This window comes from Heterocephalus glaber, unplaced genomic scaffold, assembly GCF_053883595.1.
Source record: "Heterocephalus glaber isolate CG9 unplaced genomic scaffold, H.glaber_assembly_v1.0 deba00000331, whole genome shotgun sequence".
Taxonomy (NCBI): Eukaryota; Metazoa; Chordata; class Mammalia; order Rodentia; family Bathyergidae; genus Heterocephalus; species Heterocephalus glaber.
In genome coordinates, this window is record NW_028258142.1 from 61,530,009 (window position 1) to 61,552,954 (window position 22,946).

Consider the following 22,946-nt stretch of genomic DNA (forward strand, 5'->3'; position numbering starts at 1 on the left):
GAATAGGCCACTTTATCATTATGTCATGATCCTCAGTATGCTTGTAATATTCTGGCTCTAACTTTCTGACCATTCTGAGTTTCCTTTGATTAGCATTTATGTGATATATGCATGGTATATACATTTCCATCCTTTTAGGGTTTTAATCTATTTGGTTCTTTATATATAAAATGGATTTCATGTAGAAAAATTTTATCATTCCATTTTTTCCTTCAACTATTGACTTGTTATTTATAGATCTTAAAAATTTATTTTAGTAATTTATTCAGAATGTGGGTGCTAGAAAATAATAAAGTTATAGAAAGGTAAAGAAAGTTATATTTCTCCTATATTGAGTTTATTGTGGGCTGTGAAAATTTATGCCTACTCTGTTTTGTTCAAAAGACTGTACATATTTCCCAGGGATTTTTTTTTTCACAGGTGTGCTTTTTCTTTTGTTTAAGGAACTTTCTGCATTCTGTTTTTCTTTGGCATCTTTTCACAAGTTTTATTTATCTCATCCTTGAAAGAAGCCAGAGCCAGTCCACTGATCTGGAATGTATTTTCTTTGGATCTCGAATATTCTTTAAAATGTTGCCATGTCTGCTCTCTTAGATGTGAAGATGGGATGGAATGCGAAGGGGTCAGAGTCCCCTACCAGGCTGCCCACGTCTACAGCTGTGTTTCAGTCTGTGTCTCCTGGATGAAGTAGAAGTTTTAGTTGGGTCACCTGGGTAAGTTAACACCCGGGCTTGGCCATTTACTAGCTGTGAATGCTGGACAACTTATTTAACTTCTGTGTACTTCAGTTTACTATTCAACCGAGCTCACAATAGTGCCTGAGAAAGCCATTAGGAAAAAATCAAATAGATTAACATACATACTTAGAATTGTGCCTAACACAAAGCAAATCCTGTGTGTCTGCTGGTGTTCTTGTCATCATTATTTTTCTAATAATGTCCTCCTCTCCCTTCTTGATTCAGCTCATTCTGCATTTTGTTCCCAGATTAATCTTCCTGTAGCAGAGACCCAATTATATTTCTTAACTGCACAAAAATTTTCAAAACCTCCCAGTTTTTGAAACTAAATCAAGGGAAAACGTCTTGGCCTGGTATTCAAAGAATTCTAGTACAGGTCGAGCATCTCTAGCCTGAAGATCTTAACTCATAAATGCTCCAAGGTGTCCGTGTGAGGGCCAGCGCGATGCCACAGTTGTAGAACACCACACCTGACCCCGGGCATCAGCTGCCGTCAAGACACAGGCACTGAAATTAATTAAATTAAATTAAACTAAAATGACTTCGGGCTACGTGTATGAGGTGTCTATGAAACATAAATGAATTTTGTGTTTGGACTTGGGCCCCATTCCCAGGGTAGCTCATTTTGTATACATAAATGTTCCAAAATCTGAAAACACCCTGAAATCTTAAACATATCTACTCTCAAGCATTTCAGATAAGGGATGCTCAACCTGTATAAATAAAGACTAAGCACAAAGGCATAAGAAGCCAGCTGGAGGAGGTGCTCACTGACCAAATCTTGGGTAACACATGCTTACTCCAAAACAAGGAAAGGCTGCAACCTACTTGCTTGTGGCAGAATGCCAGCTAAGAGATGCAGAAGGTGCTTCTGGTCCCAGGTACTCAGGGTGAGGGATATTCAGTCTGCAGGTGGGTTTGGGTGCCAGCCACCTGCTGTGCTGCACTGCGTGCAGGCCAGGGTCAGGGCGCAGGAACTTCACTGTTTCCTGGGCTCAGTCGGTCCCTTCTGTTGGTTCTCAGTCCTCTCCAGCTTCCGTGTTTTCACTCATCCCATCTTATCTTCATTCTGCCTCCTCCAGATGCCAACCATCTTCCCCTCCCAGATACGGACTACAGCAGTCTGTGCAGTGAAGTAGGCACTCTCCACTCTTCCATTCTCCCTGGCAGGACATGCGATGCCAGCTCAGCCCCTAGTTACCGTCTGTGCTGAATTCAACCAACACAGATGAAGCCTCCTTACAGAGCCTGGACACGGCAGTATTCTTTTGGTTGTGCTCTGGACATACCATACAGCAAAACGTCCTTAACTTGTTAAAAACAAAAGTTTTACCTGCCAATAACAGTACCCAGATAGATAGTTTCTCACAAAATGCTAGAAAACTGTTGAATGGCAACACATATAATGTAATATTTTTCTGAGGAAAGACGTCGCTATTGATCATTTAGCATTATTTCAATAACTCAATATATAATTGGTAGTTGCAGGTTTCCAATGAGGAGTCAAATAAATTAAACAAAATATTAATTTTCTAACTTAGCAAGGCCTTGTCTCAAACAACAAAGATATGGGCTGGGGCAGTAGCGCATTGGGAAGGTTCTGGGTTCAGTTCCCTTGTACTGCACATTTAAAAGTCCATTTTTCAAATAATGTCTACTAGAAAACATTACAAAGAATATGGGTATTTAAGTTAAGAAATACCGGAAAGGTTAATCGTCTTTGTAGAGTAAGTCGATCAACACTGACAGGAAAACACTGTGGCATCCCAGGACAGAATGCAGTTGGTGAGTTAGAGGAGGTGGCTGTCCCGAAGCACAGGCCTGAGGGACGAGGACTAGTCTACAGCTGTACCTTAGGATGAGAAGGACGGGAGAGAAGACAGGCCCAACAAGAGCAAAAGGAACCCATAGGGTCAATGGCTGAGGAGAGAAGAATAGCTTAAGATACCAGATCTAGAAAGTTGAGAAGATGACCAAAATAAGGAAGTACGGAAAATAAGTGGAAGAAATTTTTAGGGATAGCAGGTGGAAAAGAACAGAGAGAGAACAAGTGTGATATTAGGAAAACTGAGTTTATGGAAAGACAGAAGGTTTGAATGTAAATAGCCAGAGGAGGGGAGATACATGCACAGTATGTTACATTTTATAAAATAGTCATTATTTTGTTTGAGACCTTTAGGCAGCTGCAAAGTTCAGAGAGGTTAGGGAAGCTGCCCAATATGCCGAGTGTAGGAGTCTGGCATGCACACAAGTGTTCAGACTGCCTCATCCCGTTCCCTTAAGAGTTCTGGGCTTGGTATCAACTTAGCATTGGATCTGCACCTTGTTTCTTGAAGTTGCCAGCTCTGTGATTTTATACCAGCTACTTAAGTCCTCTAAGTTGTATCTCTCGGACACTCCTATTTTCTAGGTTTGCATCATGTGATAAAAGTTTTAGCACATTTTAAAATCTATCCTATACTTATACATCAGAGTTGCTCCAGGGAGTGCTGTGTGTGTGTGTGTGTGTGTGTGACAGAGAGAGTGCAAAGACAATGTGGGTGGGAAGAAGGGAGGCAGGAGGCAGGAGGCAGGTCCTCAGAGACTGAAGCGGTGTGGTCGGGCCAAGGAAGGACAAGACCAGACTTGGCTGCTACCACAAGCCAAGCACTTGGCATTCGTCCACTTCATTTTCGCAGCCGCTCAGTGAGAGAGGCCCAGGCCCAAATGATGAAGCCATTTGTTTAGGGCTTCATAGTAAGATGGCTTTGAACTTAGGTCTGTCTGATAGTATGGTCCATGCTCTCACATTCTTCCTCCTCCTTCCCTCTTCTTTCTTTCCCTTCTTCCCTCCCTCCCTTCTTTCCTTCCTTCAAATAAAGATGACTTCCTTCCATCATGAAGCCAACTTATGTGATTATCGATGTTGATTATTAATGCTGATTACACTTAGGCAGTGTAAGGGAAAGAAAAATACCCAGAGATAACAAATGACATACCAGGATATGTGTAATTGATTTAAAAAGTACTGTATTTTTCTTCAACTAGACCAGGAAGAGGAATCACTGGCTGCAGGTTATGCCGACATTGTGGGATATCACTGAATTATTTTCTGCCCTCTGTTCCATTCCTAACGACCGAGTGTTGGCTCTGTCACTATATCTGGTATTTACTATCTTAAAAACTTTGCTAATATAGTAGATGAAAATGTTTTATTGTGTTTTTAATACCAAAGAAGTTGATCTTTTTGCCATATAATTTAAACAGCTACATTACTTAACAGAATCCAATTCAAGGTTTTTGCACATGTTCATTGGCACAGTGATGCTTTCTTAACATGCTGTGCTCATTTATAAAAGTGGTCACACTTTCTCCCTTCATTTACATCCACATGACATTTCATGACAATAAAATCTATTTGTAGACATAAGAGGTAATTCTATCATTAAAAAAATTTCTTTTGGTGAACGTCACAATTTTTGAAAAAAAACCTAAATGATTACATTCACGGGAAAAGATAAAGCAAGCTGGTTTGTTTTCAAGTATTTATAAATGGAAGGCAAACTGGATGCTCCCAGAGATTAGATCAGTAGCAGCAAGACTGGAGGATATCAACATGAGGGGTGAGGAACTACTGTGGATAGGTAAGTTAATTAGATATCTCTAGGGAGTTAGATCGGGCAGGGCTGTAGGAGGAGCCAACATAGTCAATGGACACATTCACTGAAGGCCAGCATTGTAAAAGAGGAGAAACTACCACACCCACGTGCTTCTCCTAAGGAAGAATAGCAGAGATTGATACTCTAAAGAGGTATCAATCACCTGGGTGGGGGACCAAGATCTTACCCACTCCTTCCAGGAAGGGTCCCTGACGAAAATCTTTGTGACTTGCTTCCCCATTATTTACAAATAGGAATTCTTTATATATGTGTGCTATTAGTCCTATTTCTTTGAAATATGTTGTATATACTTGTGTCCATTATTACCTCTTCTTTTAACTGCCCTTGTGTGAAAGTCATGATTTTTAAAATTGATGATAACAATATATTTTTCCCTTTTACAACTTCTGCACTTGTTTTGTCTTTTTCTAGGAAAGTCTTTCTTGCTCTAAGGTTATAAATATGTTCCTTTATTTCCTCTAGTGCTTTTTTGAATTTGGCTTTTCTACATTTTAAAAACTAGATTACACATTTACAATGCAGAAAAAGATTAAAATTATGTGAAAAGATATATACCAGAAAGTCTTCTTGGGTCTGACTTTATTCTCCCACCTTCTCCCTTGTCATAACATTTCACCATATAAATTAGATTCTTGTTTATTCTTCCAGTGTTTCCTAAAACAAATATGTATGTTTATATATACATATTTATGTAACATATAAATAAAGTATATATATGCTATATATACACACACACACATATATATACACATATATATGTAACTGCTTATACATGTAAAAATGCATGTATAAGTTGTCCCATGGTATTCATGGGGGATGGGATGGGTTCTAATACCCCCAGCAGATAGCAAGATCTGAAGATACTGAAATTCCTTATGCAGAATGGCATGGTATTGGCATATAGTCTGTACATTCCTTTTGTATACTGTAAGTAATCTCTTGATGGCTTATAAGTGCAGTTGTTTAAATTTAATTTTCCTCAGTAGAGCATCCCTAATCCAAAATTTAAAATTCTCCAAAATCCAAACCTTTTTGACCTTTGATGCCACAAATGCAAAACCCACATCCGCCGTCATGTGATGGGTCACAGTCAAAATGCAGCCCCACTAAAATTTAAACTAAAAATACAATTATTCGGGCTAAGTTTATAAGATGCATATAAGACATAAATGAATGTTGTTTAGACTTGGGTCCCATCTCCAAAATATTTCATTGTGTATATGTAAATGTTCTAAAATGCAAAAAGAACTAAAATCCATACACAACCTTACTTTGTGTTAGAGAAACCCAATTGCTCAGCGCCATGCTTCTTTGTGGGTCCTTCCCACCCCTCTTTCCCCATACCAACTGACTCCTCTTGGGAGAGAAGTGACGATTTCTCTGATGGAGAGAACAAAGTTGTGCCTCTGGGACCTGCAAAATCTGTCTCTGCTTCCTCAGAGAGGTGAGTGCCCTGACAGTGAATCCTGCTCCCCAGGGCCCAGCTAGACCCCTCCCCCAAGCCACCCTTCCCCCATTCCGGGTAAGTGAAAGCCAGGGAAGAAAGAGAAATCCCATGTGGATCTTCTCTAGTCTGATTTATCACCAGTGTAGGAAGCTGTATTTTTGTTCCTGTGAAAGTTAAGCTTGATTGTGTTGACTTGATTGGCTTGGGAACTGCCGGGGGATTGGTGGAACATAACTCTGGGTTTGTCTGGGTGGGTCACAGGGGCATGACCTTGGGTACCCTTCTGGTTCTTGGCCTCTTTCTCTGTGGCATTGTTCCCCTGCTGTGCTTCTTAGCCACCATGAGCTGAGCAGCATTGCTTCTTTAAAGTCCTTCTACCATGATGCTTCTGCATTGGAGCTACTGGCCATGGACCAAAACTGCTAAAACCATGAGCCAAATAAAACTCCTCTTCCTTTAAGATGTGGGTGCCAGGTATTGTGTCCCAGCAGTCAGAAAGCTGACTGATACCATCCTAATCAGACTATGACCTTACTGATCATTTCTTCACAAATTGCAGAGGTACCTGGCGGGTGTAGAGTAGGAAATAGTGCAAAAGGAGGGTTTAAAACCCTCAGAAGTATCTGTATTTTTTCTTTTTCTTCTTCCTTTAAATTTTTTGGTTCTTCTTGCACATTTCTTTTAGATAAACTTTAGGTCAACATTTCCGAGCTGATGAAAACGCTTTCCGGCCTTTTTTTGGGATTGTGTTGAATTTATAAACACAGCAGAAATTATATCTTTCTGTTCAGGAGCTTGACCTTTTTTTGTTTGTTTGTTTACTCAGGGCTTGTGTGCATTTCACAAAAGTTTAATAGCTGTCTTTGGTAAGTTATATGTGTTTCTTTGTCTATCCCTAGGAATTTTACAATATAGACTACTATGGTGAAGAAGGCTTTTTAATTGTAATGGGTGAGGGGTATTGTATAGGAAAATCATTTATGTTTCCTTATCAATTTTTATTCTAGCCAAGTTGTTTTTGGCCATTCTACTTTTAGATTAAATTTTTTATTAGTTCTAACAACTAGCTGTTCATCTTTGATTCTATACAGACAGTAACATCATCTTAAATAATAAAAGTTCACATCTCTCACCTCACTACATGTTTTGGATTTAATGGTATTGACTAGGAATTCTAGTTGAAAATAGCTGAGGTGTTAAGTATTCACAACTTATCTCTTTTATTGATATTAATTAATGTCTTATCATTGGTTATGATGCTAGCTGTAACAGCAAGTTAGAAGATGTTTCCCCTAATACTTGCTATTCCTTTGGAAAGTAGCAATGAGTTTTATATTTTATTACATTATTTTTAGAATCCAATCATATAGTTTTTCTCTCTTTTGTCAACATAGATAATAACATTAATGAATATTTTCAAACAAACTAGTTTATGTAATTAATATATACGTGGCACTCAGTCCATGTATTTAATTCTGATATAATATTGCTATATTATAACTACTAAGACTTTATATAGGAGTTTCATTATCAATGCTTACTAGTTAGATTAGATTCGTTTTTATTCTTTGTGTGTATTCTCTTGTCTATTGTAGTGTTGGGATTTGCTAACCTTTTTATATTATCTGGATGTGATTTAATAATGTAAAACTTATCTTTTTAAAAAGATTAGTAGGACTTCTCTGGGGACCTCTGCAGCGAAAACCCAACCGGGCAGGGCAGTCTTCAGGTGGATTTTAGAACTGAACACACTTGGGATGTTTCTCCAGTGAAGCATGAGCCAGTGCTTGTCAGGCTGAATCCAGGTGATGGAGGAGTAATGATGGAAGTTCATGCTCCGTTTTTTTTTTTTTTTTTGTATTAAATTATTTTACTGGTACATTGTAGGTATACAACACAATTACATTTCTCATTGGGAATTGTACCTTTACATAATGCATCTTGGTTCTTATTTTTTTCCCATTCCTAGCCCTCCCTTCATGCCCTCCACCCTTCCCTATTTACAAAGACTTTATTTCCATTTTTTCCATTTCTCATCATTTTTCCTTTCCCTTCTTTCCTTTCCCCTGCCCCTCCCACTACCCCTACCCCTTTGGACCTTTTCTTCCTATTTTGCATTATTGATTATTCATTCTAATCATTGGTACATTTTAGGTACACAATATAATGACATTCATCATTGGAAATTTGCACCTTTACATAGTCTCTCTTGGTTCTTATTTTTCACCCTTGCCCAGCCCTCCCTTCAAGCCCTCCAGTCCTCCCTATTTACAAAGATTTTGTTCCAGTTTTTCCATTTTCTCATATTAATCCCATTCCCTTCTAACCTTTCCCCTAGCCCTCCCACTTCCTTCCCCTTTGCCCCTTTTCTTCCTATTTCACATTACCTATTATACATTTAGTCCTTATTTCAGTTTCTCACACTAGAGAAACTATTCGGTATTTACACATGTGTGTCCTATTTATTTCATTTAAGAGTATCGCCTCAATGTGCATCCACTTAGCTATAAATGTCTCTAATTTCTCATTTTTTATGGCTGAGTAGTACTCCATTTTATAAAAAAACCACATTTTCTTTATCCAGTCTCCAGTTGATGGGCACTTGGACTGTTTCCAAGTTTTAGATATTACAAACTGCACTACTATGAACATGGGCACACATATATCACTGTGGTATGATTTTTTTAATTCTTTGGGGAAGATCCCCAGCAGTGGAATAGCAGGGTCAAATGGGACTTCCAGTCCTAGTTCTTTGAAGTATCTCCATACTAATTTCCACAGTGCTCGCACCAGTCTACACTCCCACCAGCAGTGGAGCAGGGTTCCTCTTTCCCCACAGCCCCGCCAGCATTTGTTATTGGTTGATTTCATGATAGCAGCCATTCTTTCTGGAGTAAAGTGGAATCTCAGCATTGTTTTCATTTGCATCTCTTGAATGACCAGTGATGTTGAACATTTTTTCATGTATTTATTTGCTATTTCTACTTCTTTGTCTGAGAAATGTCTGTTCATTTCAGATGCCCATTTTTGGACTGGGTCTTTAAATTTGGGAGGTCTGATCTTTTTAAGTTCTTTATAGATTTGAGATAGTAGACCTTTGTCTGAGGAAGAGCAGGTGAAGATTTTTTCCCACATTGTGAGTTGTCTCTTCACACTGTTGGTGGTTTCTCTTACTGTGCAGGAGCCTTTTAATAAGAAGAGATCCCATTTGTTGATTGTTTGTGCTAGTTCACAGGCAACTGAGGTTTTGTTCATAAAATCTTTTCCTACACTGATGTCTTCAAGGGTTCTACCTAACCTCTGTTCCAACTGGTTCAGAGTTTCTATTTTAATATTTAGATTTTTAATCCATTTTGATTTTAGTTTAGTGCATGGAGATATAGGTCTAGTTTGAATCTTTGGCAAGTTGAAGCCCAATTTTTCCAGCACACTTATTGAAGAGGCTATCTTTCCTCCAGTGAGAGTGTTTGGCTCCTTTGTCAAAGACGAGATGGCTGAGTGTGTCTGGCGTTGTTTCTGCATCTTCTAATCTGTTCCACTGGTCCTCAAGTCTGTTTCTTTGCCAGTACCATACTGTTTTTTATCACAGTAGCTTTGTAGTATAGTTGCAGGTTGGGGATTGTGATACCCCCTGCCATGTCTCTGTTACCTAGAATTGCTTTTGCTATTCTGGGTCTCTTCTTGTTCCAAATGAATTTTTGGATTGTTTTCTCGAGGTCTATGAAGTATGCTGCTGGGATCTCAATTGGAATTGCATTAAATCTATATAGCAGTTTTCGAAGTATGGCCATTTTCACTATATTAATCCTTCCTACCCAGGCATGCTCCGTTTTTCAATGATCCCCCAGCCCCAGTTGGAGAACCAGGAAAGCCTTTCAATGAACTGTGGGGTTATGAAGTTGTGGAAGCATTTTTCTTGAATGATGTAACTGAGCAGTATTTAGAAGTTGAACTTTGTCCCCATGGACAGCATTTATTGCTTTTACTCTGTGGAAGAAGAAATGTATGGAAACAAGAACTTGATTTGTCATTCAAAGTGTCCAAAGGAGACACAAAATGGGAAGGCAAAGCTTATCTTCCATGGAATTATTTTCCACCAAATGTGACAAAATTCAATTCATATGCAATTCATGGATCAAAAGATAATAGAAGTTGTGAAGCCCTCTACCCTGTATCACAGCATGAACTGCAACAAGGACAAAAACCTGATTTCCATTGTCTGGAATATTTCAAGCCCTTCAGCTTTAACACGCTGCTTGGAGAAGAATGGAAACAACCAGAATCAGATCTGTGGCTAATAGAGAAATATGATTCATAGGAATATAATGGATAACAATATAAATAATTTTTCCTCTGCACCTTTTAAGGTAAACCAGTAAGTGTAATCTCTTTTAAGATATATTTCAACAACAAATATCTTCATAGAGATCACAGAAAATACAGTGTGTATCTCTGAGCCAAATTGTATGATTAACAAGAAAATAGTAAAGTTACAATTTTTCTCAGGGTCATTAGTCTAGGAGCCATGGTGTCAGTGGGTTCTACTTTCTGCCTTGTGTCACCACCAACCCAAGTATCCCTTCCTCTGTCACCAAAATCATGACTTGTCTGCCCACTTCATTAAAGTTCAGCTAGCTTAAGACTCAGAAATCTTATGTTCACAATTTTAAACTCCTTGTAATATCTGGTAATTTTTTTACTATGAATTTTCTATCCACTCTTATAATTAGTAGAAAAATGTGACCTATTTCAGTGGAACAGGAGATCCATATATATTTAGACTTCATTAAGATACATGCAATATTTAACCAGCTGGTTTTCCTATCTTGAGACTATTTTTTTACTCTGTAGAAAAAAATGAAGTACTTTTAAATTCAAGCAATAGACTTTGCTTTCATTTACAAATAAATGACTTGTTCTTAATGCTATTAAAAAAAGATTAGTAGGAGTCATTTATAAAATTTTCTGAATCTCAAGCTTATTTTAGGGATAGATTTTAATTATATAATTTCTTCTATAATTATTATTCTCTAAAAATTTTCTATTCCTTTAGCTAATTTTGGTAATGTATTTATTTTTGAACACCAATAATTACATTTCAAATTTTCAAATGTATACAAAGCATTCTCTTAGAATTTCTTGATTCCCCCTTTATCTACAGTTATACCCTTTTTAAAATTTCTAAATTCATTTATCTGTACCATTTTCCCCTCCATGATCAGCCTTGCCAAAAATCTGTCAGTTTCACCAGTCACTTTAAGAAACTGGATTTTTACTTATTGTTTCCATTCTAATTTTATTTTCCATTTTGATTTGATTTCCTTGTTATGCTTTTCTGTTTTTGATAAGTATTCAAATATACTGATTTTGTGAAGATAGTCTGATATATTCTATTTCTGGATTGCAGATTATGGATGATATCATATCTCCTCTCTGTCTGTCTCTCACATTCTTAAATATATACTAGAAAATAATATAATAATCAGATGTTGGTCTTGATACCTCAATCATTGTTCTTCCCTTTGCTACCTCAAGTGAAACAACACAGAGCACAAGCCTTTACAGTTCTCAGAGTTCGTCAGACATCATCCCAATTCTACTCGGATGGTCTGATTGTCTTCCCTTCCTTCACATTAACTGTCAGCAAACACTAACGTGCTGTGTATTTACAAATAGCTAGCAGCTTCCGAATGCTCTCACTCCAAAAAGGTGATATTGAGGTGATTGGTGGATATGCTAATTACTCAGATTTGATCATTACACAACGTCTATGTGTATGAAACATCACACTGTGCTCCATAAATATGTATAACCATGATGAATCAATTAAAAATAAAATACAACTTAAAGAGGAAATCATCTAACAAACTTTGAAAATGCCTAGTACTTGGACCACATCTACTCATTCAAAGAGCAGGTATTGAAATGTACACACACACACACACACACACACACACACACACGGAGTTCCTTGGACTGGACACTGTGACTTATGTACAGTCCCTGCATAAGAGGACCCCAGGGGAGGGGTTGGGGCACAGAATGGGTGAAGCCCGTTGTGAGCGTGCTTCACCTAGAAGCACACTCAGTGCTCTAAAAACAAGACAAGCTGCCAGGGGACAGATCCTCAGCACTGCTGGTCCTGAGCAACAGAACGGTGGGTCAGAATGGTGCTCATGTGACCAGGCTTGGCTCAGAACTGTGTCTGCAGGCTTTTCCTCCAGCTTTGACAAGACACAAGAAGGGATGCGGCAGGGGGTAAACTCTGAGAGCTGGTTGCTAGGTCCCCAGGGTCACATATATAAAGCGTAGATCCCATTTCTTAGGTCAAAGAAGAACCAATAAAACTCAACAGAACATCATGAAAAATAAGTCTTTGATTTCAGAGGTAGAAGAAGCATTTTCAGTTAAACAGTAAATTTGGCCCAAATCTCAAGTGCTAAAGTATTCTATTTTAGCAGTGTTGCTTCAGAGTCATATGCACATTTTTTCACTGAGTTTGTAAATGAAATGTATTTACTTCAACTTAGTAATTTTTATTTAGCCTCTAAACTCGTGGGTTAACTCAAAAAAACATGAAGCTGTCAGATATGCGTGCATACTTAAAATAATTTAAGCACAATCTACTTCTAAAAAGGTTCATTGTCTCTTTAACCGCAATATCCCCTACTCGGGACAAGTAAAACTTAACAGCATATTATGGCTTGGATCTGAAATGTGCTAAAGACTTGGTCCGCAGCCTGTGGTACTCTTGAGAGTGCCCCACCTTCAGAGGTGGAGCCTAGAGGAAGGAAGGTTACTGGGAGCATGGCCTTGAAAGGGATATTGGAATCATGGTTCTCTGTGTCTCTGTCTCTGTCTCTCTCTGTTTTCCGGGTGCCTTGAAATGAGTAGATTTGTTCTACCTTATTTTCCTCCATGCATTTCTGCCTCACCACAATAACAGTGCAATCAAATGACCACAAACTGATCCTCTGAAATCATTAGCCCAAATCCTCCTTTTAAGTTGTTTTTCTAAGGTATTTTATCACAGTGATCGAAAGCTAACACAGCAAGTAACTAAGAAAAACAAAATTGTTTTTTCTTTAAAGATGCAGCAGTTGGTTACTGTCTTTAGGTATCTTAGTCACTTTCTAGTTCCTGGGACAAACTACTGGACATCCACACTTTAAAGGAGGACGGCTTTATTTTGGCTCACATTTTTAGACCATAGTCAGCTGACTCCAAGGCAGAAAAGGGGGAGAGGAAGGGTCCGGGGAGGAAAGCTGCTCGTATCACGGTGGGCAGGAAGCAGAGAGTGAAGGGAGGAGCTTGGCAAAGAGACCCACCCTTGCGGATCCCTCCAGTGACAACCTCTCCAGACCAGGCCCCACCTCCTAACAGCAGACTTAGCGCTGAACTCATTAGTAGATGAATCCAGGGATGAATAACACCCCCACAATTGAATACCCTTCCACACAAGTGAGAATTTGGAGAGACTTTCTAGATCTAAACCACAACAGACTAGAGATACAGTGCCATAGTAACATCTCATCAACCCAGAGGTCAAAGACTAAACCACAGCATATTTAGAGCCATGATGTGATTATGTCTGTCCGCTCTCATTGCTATAACCGAGATACCCGAGATAATCAACTTATAAGGAGGAGACTTATTTTGGCTCACAGTTTTACAGGTTTCAGTCCATGGTCAGCTGGCTGTGTTTCTTTGGACCTGTGTGAGGCAGAACATCACAGTGGGGCGTGTCTGGTGGAGCAGGGCTGCTCACTGCATGGTGCCCAGGCAGGAGTAACAGAGAGAGAGAGACAGAGAGAGAAAGAGAGAGAGAGAGAGAGAGAGAGAGAGAGAGAGAGAGAGAGAGAGAGAGAGAGAGAGAGAGAGGAGAAGAGGGGATGTAAGAGGAGGAGAGAAGAGAGGAGACTCTAGGGTTCCAAGCCCAAGGACCCCTTTAGGACACTTCCAGAAGTTCTACCACCCAATACCACCAAATGCTGGCAACCCAGCCTTCACCATATGGCCTGTGGGGATCATTTAAGATGGGAGCCATAATCCCTGCAATACAATATTATAAAGTAACTGATACAAGTGTGGGTCCCAGGCCCTTCCTGAGAATTTCTCCCACACAAAACTTCCTCACAGAACTCACACGTGTTCGGATTCCTGACATGAGGGCCTCACTGAAACCAAGGCTGTGTAATCTGCTGTCAGTCCCGAGGCCTGTGTGTGCCACCCTTCCACATTCGGTGGGTACAGGAAGAGTTTTCATTTGCCTTTAGGAATTGTATGACCAACTGTTGCAATTCATTTAGCTCTTTAATTGTGCAGGGCAGAAAATGCGCACTCCGATCTGGAGAAACCGCCTTGAAGAACCGGTAGTACTTCTCTCCTGCCGGCAGAGGGAGCTGAGGATCAGAACTTCATAGCCACACACACACTGCGTCTTCGCAGAAAAAAACCCAAACCCCAGACTGCTTTCTCTTGTTTCTTTAGAAAAACTATACACTGAACAACTGTGCTTTTGAAGAGAGATATTTACCAGGGTTTCTAATATCAGAACAATATATTTGATGTAGAACTTGATGTATCTAATCTCAGGACTTCCAGACACCCCCAAGCTGGAGCCAGATACAGAGCAAGTCCTGCCTACTGTCCACATTTTACTCCGTTGTTCTTGGATCAATTCGGTGTTTGTAACTCTCAGCAAGGAAAAGATTTGCGCATTTTGTGATAGCCATTTGCTGGCAATGAAAATTCTAGTCACATCCTGGTCATTTTAAAGTAAAATACACTAGATTGCCTGTGCACTCTGGTCTCTGAAACTTAAAAAGAAAGAAAATGAAAGAAAACCACATAGGCCTTATTAAACGCCACCCAAATGCACGGATTTGTTTTAAAATTGTCCAGCTAAAGCACAGCGCCGCTTGATTACAATTGCCTCTTTGCTGAAGCAAAACACACACTGCGTTCACATTCTACTTCAGCCCCAGCCCCTTTGGAAAGGACAGAGAGCGCGCTGTGGTGAAAAATGGAGTTCACAATGGTCTTTTCCTGAGCCCTGACACTCCCAGTAGGCTTAAATGGAATCGCACAGTGAATGGTGAATTTCCTACAAGCTGAAATTACTAGGGAAAGTGGCTTTGAAGATGTCTGCCTTCTCCTCATACAGAAAATTTGGAGTCCAGTATAGTCTACAAAGGATAAGACATCCCCTTCTCCACAGGGTGCTCTCACAGTTCCCCTCCCATTCCCAATTTCTCTGTGACTCCAAATGGCTTACAACACCAATGGCTTCTGCCCCATCTCGATGAGTAAAAGGATTTCAAGGTTTCTTTCAGGAAAAAGGCAATTTAGATCCTGGTGATGGCTGCATAGAACCGTGAGTGAATATACTAAAAACCACTGAATTACTCACTTCAGATGGGCAAATGGTATGGGATATGAATTATTCCTCAATAAAGCTGTTAAAGGGATTCCCATCTCGATTCAGATGGCAATGTATATAATGTTATGATAGTAATATTTGATCTTTTATATTTCAGAAGAATTTGGCTATAGGATTCCTTCTCTTTTTAATTTTTGTTTTGCTTCCGTTTTGTCGTGAGTGTTTGGTTTTTTTTTTTTTTTCTAGAGTTTCCTTTATGTGCTTCAGACCTGACTAAAAGTCATGTATTTTACTCCCAAAGAACTGAAAATCTTTTTCATGGGGTGCAGAAAACACGACCGTAAAATACGGTAGCTTAGCACACGAAGTCTTTTCTCCGCTAAGTGCAGCTAGCTGGGTGAGCATGCTTGGACCTCATGAAGTTGGGGGGAGCAAATCCCCACAAAAGTGTGGAAACCCAGGCAGCGCACTTAGGCACCACAAAGGCATCTGCTGGGTGTTCTGAGGGGAAGGAAGCCCAGCACACAGAAGCAGAAAGATGCTCTGCCCTCCTTCCATCCCTTCTTTCCCAAAGCTGGCCACGGGAGCTGGCGTTTCCACTGGGTGGTCAGTGTTACACCTATTGGGGAATCTGTGTTATAAACCAAGAAAACCATACACAGTTAAAATTATGACATATCTTATGCTTTTTAAAGAGAAGAAAGGATAAGTATTTTTGAAGTTTGTTACATTAACCTTCTTATATGCCATGTTATTCTCCTATTTCTGTGCATGTACGCTACCATCTGATGTTTCTCTTACCCTAGGAAAACTTTGCTTTGATCCACTCTCTCTGTGCTGTTATTGTCAAATCTGTTAAACTTCTGAGTTGTGAACTCAGTACTATGAAATACACATTTTTATGCAATTTTTCTTTTTAAATTAGTTTGGAGGAGAATGCTCAACGGTACTGTTTTGTTATCTACCTAATTACCTTGTTTAGCACTCTCTTTTTTTGCTGTGGATCTGAATTATTTTTCTGGTGCAATTTGCTTTCAGTAAGGCAAAAATTTCTTCCCTTACTATTTCTTGTATTACTTGTCAGGTTAGCAGACAGCTTTTTAAAATGTTTTCACTTTGTCTTTCCTTTTCAATGGTGAGTTTTATTGGTTCCCAATTCATGGTTCCTTACTTTTAGCACTTTGAATATGTCATTCGCTCTCTAATAGTCCCCACTACGTGTAATCAACTTAGTTTCCTTGTGAGAGTCATTTTTATTTTGCTTTCTCTTTGTCTTTCCACAGTTTGACTATAAAGTGCCTAGCTGTGGATTTCTTTGTTTTTCTCTTCTTGAGAGTTTAATGAGTACCACAGATCAATGCTTTCCATTCAATTTAGGACATTTTCACACACTGTTTCCTTAAATATTTTTTCTGGCTCCTTTCTCTCCTTCTCCTCTCCTTCCAGTACTCTTCCTATGCCTAAGCTGGTGTGCTCAAGGGCGCCCCACATTTCTCGGAGGTGCTGTTCATTTTCCTCATCCTTTTCTTTCTTGATTATATAATCTCTATCAATCTCTCCCTATATATAGTACCCTGTTTCTTTCCTCTGCTAGCTTCAATCTACTGTTGAGGCCCTCTGGTCATCCTTTCATTTATGCTGTACTTTTCAAGTCCAGAATTTACATTTAGTACTTTTCAAAACAATTTCTCCTTTACTGGTATTCTTTATTTAGTGAGACCTTGTCATCCTACATCTTACTTCTTTAGACATGATCTCCCTCAGTTTACTGGGCATGTTTATAATAACTGCTGTCCAGTCACTGTCTGCTAAGACAGTCACTTTAGGTGCCTTCATAAGCAGTGTCTATTTCTGTTTATAGGTCAGTCACAGCCTGAACCTTGTCACCTCAAATCCACATGCTGAAGTCCTAATCCCCTGACCTCAGAATGTGATGGTGTTTGGAGACAGATAAGGAAGGTAGAATGAGATCATTGTCTTGGGTCCTAATCCAGTATGACTGCTCTCCTTTGGGAAGAGATCAGTCACAGACACACAGAGGAGAGGCCATGCAAGACACCAGAGGGAGATGACCGTCTACAAGTTGAGAGAGGCCTCAGGAGAAATCAACTCTGCTGGCATCTTGCTCTTGGACTTTCATCATCCAGAATTTTGAGAAAACAGATTTCTGTTTCTTAAGGCACACAATCTGTGGTACTTTGTAATGGGATCCCAGCAAGCTCGTGTTTTCATGTGTCACTGCATAGCTTGTAATTTTTTTTTATTGAAAAGTAGATGTTTTGCATAATATGTTGTAGTAACTCTGCTTTCTCATGCCCTCTTCTCTGCTCCAAGTGGCCGAGAGTGGAGGTGTTTGTTCTCTCTGTAATTGATTTACATATTTAGTGTCTTGAAGTCAATTTCCCCAGTGTACAGCCTCTTTTTTATATCTGGTAGCTTGGATACTTAGAAAGTTCTCCTGGGTCAGAATAAGCCACTTACTTGTCAAAGGCTGTGCTTAAACTCTGGGACTCAGTTACAGTTTCACTCTTCGCTGGCTGTTGAGTATGTGTGTAGTTTGCAGGTCACTATCATAGTTTAAATGGTTCATGTGTTTGCCTCCACATTTTCTCAGGGATTACTATGAGGAGTGGTCACAGAATACTGTGTGGGGAAAAACTGATTGTGGTAAAAGATATATTGCCATTAATTCCCCTCAAAATATTCCTCCTGGTTTCCAAGACACTCATCTCATCGCTCTGGCCACTTTCTGCAGCCACTCTGGAGTCCACTTTCCTGAGTGTCTTGAGTTGTGCTGCCATGGCTGCCTCGATGCCCTGAATTGGTTCAAAACATTTCCCTTCCATGGTCATTTTGACTTTGAGGAAGAACCGGAAGTCACACGGTGCCAGCTCTGGTGAATACGGTGAGTGAGGATGCTCTGAATGTTTTTATGAGTCTGTGTTCTTGTTGGATGGTGCTTGGCAGCAGCATTCACCATATTTTTGATTACATCTTGTAAAGAGACTCAGGAAAGAGGGCTCCAGAACTGCTTCAGAAAGTGGCAAGAACAATGGATTAAGAGTGTTCAAACCAAGGGGGAAGATTTTGAGGAGGATTCATAGCAATGTGTTTTTTACTGGAATACCTTTTAAAATTAAACATTCCCCTATATTCTGATCATCTGTTGTAGCTTGGCTCTCTCCTCTCCCCTCAGTCCTAAGAAGCGAAGTCCTGGATGTTCACAGTGATGTCTCGGGCGGGCAGTGCCAAGTGTGGCTGGGTTCTCACACTACTGTTTTAGGTATCACCTCTGGCTCAGGTTAGCTCAGCAGTTTTTTGGTGAAAGGCTGTGCTGAAGCCCCTGGTGCCAGCTGAGTTTCTGCCGTGTGCAGCCTGACCCTGCACACCAGGTCTGCTCCCTTCTGCTCAAGTGCTTCTGCTCAAGCCCAGCCCAGCACCATGGGGATGTGTGACCCTGGAGGGCTCTTCTTGGTCCTCTCTGTCCTTTGTTCTTGCAGTTAAGCTCCTGACTGATCCGCTGTGTCACTTTCTGCTGCTTGCATCATGGAGCCTTCTTTGCTCTCTGCCCAGATGAGCATTGCTTCTGACAGTGTCCTTGGGCATGGAATTCTCCATGTTCTGATGGAAATAAATCAGCTTCCTGGGCAGAGCTGTGGAGCTCTTCCCCTCCACTCTTCTTGAGCTCAGAACCTATGAACCACTGCTCCAGGACCGGGGCAGGACACCCTAGTGAGTGTGTGTGTATGTGTGTGTGTGTGTGTGTGTGTGTACCGTGCTCATGAGCATGCCCACCGTTTTCCTGGCTTGCCTTTTCTCACTGTGCAACCACGGACTCAGTGAGCTGGGATGAGGGTGAGCAGAGCTCCAGTATTCTTGGTCTGCTATGCGTGAGTAAAGCTTCCATCTCACAAATGGTGGTCAGGCGGCCGGGTGAGGAAAGAGTCCGGGAGCTCTTTTTAAAGGCTGCCTGGAACGGAAGTCCTGAAAGATGGGGCTGAAGGATGGGAAACACAGTGATAGCCCCTCCTCCCCAGGATGCAATGATGGCCCTGGATGGCCCTGCCTGGATGTGGGCTCCGCAGCCAGCTTCCCTAAGCTTGGGTGGGAAGTGGGAGGTCATAGCCCAAATGCTACACATGCTCACCTTCGTCAGAGGCAACCGATTTTCTCATTTCCTCAATCACCATGCTCCTCTCTGCTCTATGTCTTCAGGAGAACTCCTTTAAAATGATTCTCACCCCCCCCCCCATAAGTGGAAGTTTGCTGAGAAGATCTGAGATACTTCTTTCTGTTCTGTTGGATCATCTTTTTCTTTGAATGATAAATAATACAAATAATGCGTCCTCCCCTAGGGTATACATTTTTCATGACAAAGATGATATATTCTATTACTTTTATATATGTTTTTATATACTAATGCCTTTGTTTCAATATTGCACATGAAAAAACCACCAAAAATTGGTGTACTGTGGGACTGAGGAAAGAGTAGTACCCTGGCATACCAGTTTGTGGTTAAGAGCGCTTTAGTGTTGCACAGCGCTGCTGAAATGATAACAGAACTTTGTCCTCACTGGAAGGCGCCTGGAATGTTTTTTTTTTTTTTTTTTTTTGGTACCGGGGATCAAACTTGAGACCTTGCGTTTTCGAGGCAGGTGGTGGAACCACTGAGCTAAATCTCCGGCCCCTGGAATGTTCTTAGCAATGTGGAAAAACAGTGAGGACAACTTAGGGTATTTTCATGAGCAAGAGCATGCTTAGGGGCTTGCAGAGTAGCTCAGGGATAGAGGACTTCCCTAGCATGTGCAAGACCCTGAGCTACAGGCCCAGCACTGAGAAATAAAAAGAATATTCTTAAAAAAAAAATCTGTTTATTTTCTCCCTGGAGTAGTAGCTGGCCTACCCACAAAGATTTAGATCATTGTTAATCTAGAAATTTTCTCTGTGCATATTTTAATTCAAGAACAATGAGTTGAAACTTGCTCTTTTTATAAGACTTCCTATGAAATGGGACATCATCTGTATATATAAATATACTCCATGGTAAAATTACTTCATGTACACACCTATTCTTTTTCTGATTCAATGACTGAATTTTAAGTATCTCTTTCAGTTTAAAAAAAGCTATTAAAAGTGAAATAAAGACAAAAAAAGCGAACCCAACCTTTTAACAGCGGAGGGGGCTGGCTGAATTAATGAAAGGGATTGTGATGAATTTCAGCTCATCATTCAACAGAAAAATTCTCTTCAACACAATCACTATATTGAAAACGAATACTTATCATGGCTGAAAACTAATGAAGATTAATTCTAATAAGACTTACTAAGAGACCTTTAAAAACTCCCTTGCTTGAAAAAATCCATGAAATTAAACTCCTCGTCACTCAAACGTTTTTGTTCTCAATCGTTAAAAAGAGCAGGGAGCTGCTACTAAATATATCCCAGTGCCCAATTAAATTGCTACAGGTCATCAGAGGTGGCCTTGGCTGGTGGAAACTTCCGGAAGATGGACGTCAAAGCCTTCCTTGCAAGGAAACAATCAGACAATACGGCTCTGTGTCTCATCCATGGCAGGACAGAAGCCAATATGAAAAGTCCTACTGCACATCACTCTTGATTTTTCAAAACCATTGTCCATGGATAATCTTGACGTGAATTCCTGAGACGTAACAGGTAATCAAGTCTGCAGTGTTAGAGTCATGATAGACAGGTAAGAAGGGGATCAGAGCCAGGGAGGTTTTAAGACTTCTCCTGACAAGAGAAGAAATCAGAAGGTGGCACAGTAATTGTCTGCCATTTGTTTCCACTGGCTCTTCTTCTTCCAGATTCAAAATACTCATGCAAACACATCACTCTGTATATTTGCCTCCCTCCCCCTCCCTTCCTGCCTTTTATCCTTTCTTTCTTTCCGTTCTTCTCCATTCAGGGTAAGATTAATAAATACAGATATTGAAAACTTACTATTCACCTATCTCCTTCTCCCTATGGGTGTGGCTGGGACAACAGGAAGTGGGCAGTGCTAGCCCGTGCAGGTGGCTGATGTGGAGTGGGGTGGCTGAGGGAAGGGTTAGTGACTGGAGAGATGCTCTCGGGGTTCGCTGTCTCCCTGCTCCCCAGCTGCAGGAATTTCAGAAGTCAGGAGAAGTAGAGAAGCAGAGGAAACTGTTCCCTGGGCAGAACAGGCACTGTGTACACTGCCAGGTCCACAGGAGCCCATTCATACATGTTTTCATGACCATTCATACATGTTTTCGTGAGAGGACAAGACAAAGGAGGAGGGAAGAAGAAAGGAGGAGTCTAGTCAAACCTATTTCTTATAGAGCAAATACTCAGAATGTGGAACTGAAACAATGGTAGGAACATTTCAAAACTGACAACCTTCAGCAATGCTCACTCAGTAGCACCAAACAACCCAAAGTGCCCAGCTGGGAAGAGCAGTTAGTAACGCGGATCTGCTTTGGAATCTCCCAGGAAGTAACAGGGCAGCTGACTGCACAGAGGCTGACCCTGGAGCTCTGGAAGCCAGTCAGCAATTGCTCCGTGAATGTAACAGGGAAGCCCACAGCTCCCCTCCTTGGAGTCCAAATCTAAGCTCGGCTTCTCAGAGATTTTGCTCACAGGCAGATTTCTCATCACAATATGTGAGCTGACTTTGACCCCTCAATGAATCCTGGGGGAATACAGTTATTGAGAAAAATGTTTGAATGACTCTCCTGTTCCTGAAGACAGTCATATCGTTCAGCAACTCTAACTTGCTTCTACTCTTGAATTTTGGTGTGTCTGAGGGAAGGAAGGTGTTGATGTTTTGGACCTAGATCTTGAAATCTAACGACAGGCTGGCACCTCTGGCTCACACGGTAAACAGCAGCTTCCAACCCAGGCAGAGCTTGGGGCTCAGCTTGCATCACCAGCTCATTTTGAGTTAATGGCCTTGAGTTTTCAGAAGTCCTCCACCATAAGATACTTTGTTATCTCATCAATCATCACTAAAGGTGTTAAAGGTGATTTATACAATGCTTCTTATTTTTCTATTAAGGAGGAAGGTTTATGTGCATGGCATTTTCTCTCAAGGGTGCAGCATTTAAGAGAATCCCATTATCTTCATATGGATCACTTCTCAGTGTTGCAGAGAAAGGCCATGCGTCTGAACCAGCACTGGAGCCATTGTCAACAGCAGGAAAAACATTAGTGGGTCTTCCTGGAGTCCATCCACCACCAGCCAGAGTTAATGGGCAAGACAAGAATGCAAGGCAAGCAAGCCTGTGGTCTAGGTAGGTGAGGGGCTATCTTAGATTATGTATGACAGCACTGGGCAAAGACAAGTCATCGAGTTGGGTGGAGCTCGAAACTTAAACTATAGAAGCAAGGTCAGTTATGGCAGACTTGGCACATGGAACACAATTGTATTAGCTACTGTTCCCATTGCTGGGCATGATACTCAACACCCACAACTTAAAGGAGGAGCAGTTTCATGTGGCTCATGTTTTAAGGGGGTTCAGTCTATGGTAAGCTGGCTTCCAGGCAGAAACACCATGTGAAAGTGTGTGGTAAAGCAAGGCTGCTTAGTTCATGGTGGACAGAAAGCAGAGCAAGGGAACAGCAGAGAGAGGGAAGGGTGGGGGACCACGTACAGTACCCAAGGTCACCCTCCATGACCCACTCAGACACATCTGGAAGTGTGCTTTACTAACCCCTTGAGTGGCCTCCAAGGCAGTCAAGTG

At 40.7% G+C, this 22,946-nt stretch overlaps 2 protein-coding genes across 7 annotated transcripts in view; one reads left to right on the forward strand and one right to left on the reverse strand.

The window, feature by feature from the left end:
* The window catches only part of LOC101715604 (UPF0462 protein C4orf33-like), a 142,303-nt gene extending 132,125 nt beyond the window's left edge, over positions 1-10,178 (forward strand). Inside the window, exons 5-6 of the mRNA XM_087188774.1 lie at positions 7,519-7,682; positions 9,663-10,178. Of these exons, the coding sequence (XP_087044900.1) occupies positions 7,519-7,682; positions 9,663-10,161 (663 nt within the window). The 3' untranslated portion in view covers positions 10,162-10,178. The remainder of the gene's footprint in view (positions 1-7,518; positions 7,683-9,662) is intronic.
* Dlgap1 (DLG associated protein 1) overlaps positions 1-22,946 on the reverse strand; it is a 779,881-nt gene that overhangs the window by 452,327 nt on the left and 304,608 nt on the right. The window lies entirely within an intron of this gene.